Source organism: Argopecten irradians, chromosome 15, assembly GCF_041381155.1.
Source record: "Argopecten irradians isolate NY chromosome 15, Ai_NY, whole genome shotgun sequence".
In the NCBI taxonomy this organism is placed as follows: domain Eukaryota; kingdom Metazoa; phylum Mollusca; class Bivalvia; order Pectinida; family Pectinidae; genus Argopecten; species Argopecten irradians.
In genome coordinates this window covers 22,856,441-22,860,807 of record NC_091148.1, presented here as the reverse complement: position 1 = coordinate 22,860,807, position 4,367 = coordinate 22,856,441, and the positions used below count along the sequence as shown (strand labels likewise).

Here is a 4,367-nt window from a genome sequence, read left to right as displayed (position 1 = left end):
GATGTGTAGACTCGTCCATCACTAATACGATGTCTCCAATACGAAAGTTCTCCTTTTCGGTTTTCCACTTTTTCCGAAGCTGCAACGTTGGAAGATACTCCGCGAGCCATCTTTCCCAGAACTGGTCAGCTAAATATTGCGCTTGCTTCCAACGCCGTCCGTAACGGTCCTGCTGTTTGAATATCCCCAATGGAACTACGTTTGTTTGGGCGAAGCAGCAACAAGTGATTAGGTGTAAGTGGCTCCAAGTCATTTGGGTTGTCGGATACATATGTAAGAGGACGCGTATTAACAATAGATTCCGCCTCACAGAATACGGTGTCCAAGCGTTCATCATCAAGAACCTGATTGCGCAAGATGACATTAAGAACCTTTCTCACGGAGCGTATTTGTCTTTCCCATACTCCGCCCATATGCGAAGCTGCTGGAGGGTTAAATTCCCATTTGATGTTCCGTAACAGAAGGTATTCCTTTGTGTTTACATGTTCTGTGCACTGTCTTATAGAAGTTCTCAGCTCCTTTTCTCCGCCAACAAAGTTTGTTCCGTTGTCTGACCTAATAAGTTCCGGAACTCCCCGTCGAGACATGAAGCGTATTAACGCGTTGATAAAGGAATCTGCTTCAAGGGAATGTAGAGCTTTTCAATATGCACCGCACGCATTGCTAGACACGTAAAGATACATCCATATCTCTTTTCCTGGCTCCGGCCCCTTTTCACGTAAAAAGGTCCGAAACAGTCTATTCCTACAGATGTGAATGGTGCCTGACCAGGACGTACTCGATCAGGGGGAAGTCCTGCCATTTTTTGAGATCCTGACACTGCTCTTAGTCTTGTGCAAGTCACGCAATTACGTAGGATGGCATTTATCAATGGACGACATTTTGGGATCCAATACCTTTGCCTCAGAACAGAGAGCACATGTTCCCTTCCAGAATGTCTGCTCTCGATCTCATGGGTATGTCGAACAATGAGTTTAGTGACGTAATGATCTCTTGGAAGAATTACAGGATGCTGCGCGGAGTCTGCAATTGGAGCAGATAACAATCTTCCACCTACATGAAGAAGGCCATCACGTTCCAAGGCTGGCTCTAGTGCATATATACGGCTCTTTTTACTAATCTTTCCTCGACTAGATTTCAAAACAGACAGTTCTTCGCCAAACGTTTGTTGCTGCATGTATCGAAATATCACAATCTCGGCGTCCCTGAGATCCTCCACAGAAATACAGCCTGTTACGGTTTTCTTACGAAGATAATCCTTGTACTTCAAAAGCCAAACTACAGCCTTCTTTAGACGGTGCCATGATGAGTAGTGTGTCAAAAATCTATCTATTGGGCCATCTGCTACTGTCGTTTCAACAGCACAAGACTTAGCTTCAGCGCGAACTTCCGTATCATCGGGAGAGATATCTGAGCATGTCGGAAGTTCTGGCCATTCAGACTCATCCTGCCACAGGAAATCCGGCCCCTGTTTCCACCGTTTCTTTGCAACCATTTCTGAGACGTTCAGCCCTCTAGAAGCGTCGTCAGCGGGGTTCAGACTTCCGTCAACATGTCTCCAACTCTCAGGCGAAGATCCATCATGTATGATCGCGACGCGATTTGCAACAAATGTGTGGAAACGTCTCTTCTTGTTCTTGATGTATTGTAGAACAATCATACTATCTGACCAGAACACGTTTCTGTCAATTCTAAGACCCAGTTCGTCGCCTAAAATACTACTGACGCGTACTGCCAGCACGGCAGCCGAAAGTTCCAGTCGCGGTATAGTCATTTTCCTTATAGGAGCAAGCCGAGACTTTCCAAGAAGAAACGCACAATGAATTTCCTGGTTGCAGTTTACCACACGAAGGTAAGAAACCGCTCCATAAGCTTCCTGGGACGCATCACAGAAATGATGTAGTTCTAATCTTTCTGCATAGCTGAAACTATCTGGCACGAGACAACGATCCATCTCAAACTCCTTGAGCTTCGGCAACTCATTTAACCACTTTGACCAAGACTTCTTACTTTTGTCCTCCAAGTCGTCATCCCAGTCTTTGTTCATCCTACACTCTGTCTGAAGAATCTTTTTCGCTTGAAGAACGAATGGACAGACGAAACCTAATGGATCATATACAGAACTAGTAACACTTAGGACGCTTCGTCTTGTGTAGTTTGTATCTTTCTCTCCAATTTTGATTCCCAGAGTGTCGGATTCGATATTCCATAAAACGCCAAGTGCTCTTTCGATGGGCAATGATCCACAATGCAATTCGATATTGCGCCTTTCCGAGACTCGTTCTCCTAATGGAACAGTTTCCATTACTGCATCGTTGTTTGACACCCACTTGGTCAGTCGAAAACCTCCTAATGAGGTGATATGTATCAGTTCACGAACAAGCTTTATTGCGCGTTCCTCACCATCAACTGACTTCAGACAGTCATCAACGTAAAAGTTGTTCAACACGGTGTGTACAGTCTCGGGATCAAAGGATGCAGCATTTGCCTCAGCGGTATGCCTCAAAGCAAAGTTCGTACAACTTGGACTCCAAACACCTCCGAAAGGATGCACAGTCATTCGATATACTGTAGGTTCTTGGGTCAAGTCCCCGTTCTGCCACCACAGAAACCTCAACACGTCGCGGTCCTGAGGAGGAACTTTCACTTGGTAGAACATTGCTTCAATGTCTGCCATGAGCGCAATGTTACGCTCGCGAAACCTTAGCAGAACGCCAAGCAACTTGTTTGCCAAATCCGGTCCTTGCGATACGTTCTTATTTAGCGAGGTGTTCTTACATTCAGCGGCACAATCGAAGACGACTCTAAGCTTGTCGGGCTTGTTAGGATTAGAAACAGCATGGTGGGGCAGATACCATAATTTCTCTTCTTCCGTATTGCAGGTTGATGGAATACATTCAGCGTAGCCTTTATCAAATAGTTTGTTGACCTCTTCAGTATATCTCTTGTGTAGATCAGTATCTTTAGATAGGCGTTTCTTCAGGTAAAGAAGCCGTTTCAATGCCAATGATTTGTTGTCTGGTAAGTTGGGACATTCGTCAGTAAACGGAATGCTGAGCTCATAATGTCCTTCCTTTAGCTTTATGGTGTCATTCCATACTTTCAAAACTCTCCTATCGTCGACCGACAACTCTGGCACGCTCCCTGCTAAGACCTGGCCTGTATCAATCGACCAAAACCGTTCCACTCTCGCCTCCAGACTAATGTCGGAATCTGACTTGCCATAGACAAAATGACATGCTGATGCCATATGCAGGTCCTCACTAATGTTACCAAGCGGGCCATTAATAGTCCATCCAAGCACTGTCTTTATAGCGTAAGGCTCTCCATCCTTGCCGCGGCGTACTTCAATAGGCATCAATCCTTTGGGAACATCTTGACCGATGAGCAGACTTACATTTTGCCTGTGTGGCACTGAGACGTCATTCAAGTGGTTCCACCTATACACATCCGCCGATGTTGCTACACTGCCTTGTAATTCCGGAAAGTCATTTAAGGCGTAAACTTTTGGTAAACAGAGTATCTCGCGACATTTACGTTTGCCCACAGTGCTCATTACCTCTAGACATACTTCTTCTACCAGCATGTCCTTGCCGTCATTAAGAGTTTTCAAATTGAGAGAAGCAGGTTGACCACTAATTCCAAGCTGGTTCACCAGTTCAACTGAACAGAAAGTCTTGTTGCTGCCAGGATCCAATAATGCATTGGTTCTTACAAAGTCGCTTTGGCCTTTACCTCGAACAAGGACAGTTACAATAGGAAGTGACACTTTCGAGGTTCCATTTTCGAGCCCTCCGCATGCGCTACTGTTAGCTTCTACCTTATTTTCAGAAGTCGGTAACATGTTGACATAATGTTGAGATTGTGTTTCTGACTTTTGTGACCCGTCCTTTTTCACCAGAAATGAGGTATGAAGCAACTTTGAGTGTCTCATCTTACAATTGTCTATATTACACTTGGATGATTGTTTGCAGAACTTGGCAGAGTGGTTGCTATAGTTCAGACAGTTAAAACACAGTTTATGTTCCTTCACAACGTCTAGCCGTTTTGCTGGTGTCATGTCAAGAAACCTTTTGCAGGTGCTCATCTGATGATTACCACTGCATATAAAACAGTTATATTCCTTCGTGCCAGAATCAGTTGACTTGTCGGTTGTTTTCGAAGACTTGTCAGTGCTCTGCACACTAAAACTAGTACTTTCCCGTTTTGTGGGTTTTCGATTTTGACTTCGTGTCCTTACGCTCTTTCTGTTCAATAACTCCAAACACCGGGTCAAAGAGTTCCTTAGCAACTGTTTCTAGAAAGGAGGTAAACTTGACGATGTGCGGGTATTTCCCTGTAATCTCCACCGTTCGCTGTGCTTCCTT

The 4,367-nt window shown here is 44.8% G+C and overlaps 1 protein-coding gene across 1 annotated transcript; it reads right to left on the bottom strand.

Moving 5' to 3' along the window:
• Nucleotides 1–595: 595 nt before the first annotated feature.
• LOC138308675 (uncharacterized) lies at nucleotides 596–4,060 on the bottom strand. Its single transcript, XM_069249710.1, has one exon. It carries the CDS (start codon nucleotides 4,058–4,060, stop codon nucleotides 596–598), a length of 3,465 nt encoding a protein of 1,154 aa, XP_069105811.1.
• Nucleotides 4,061–4,367: the final 307 nt, after the last annotated feature.

Coding starts and splice junctions, on each gene's coding strand:
- LOC138308675 (XM_069249710.1), bottom strand. CDS start 4,060: ATGACACCAGCAAAACGGCTAGACGTTGTGAAGGAACATAAACTGTGT.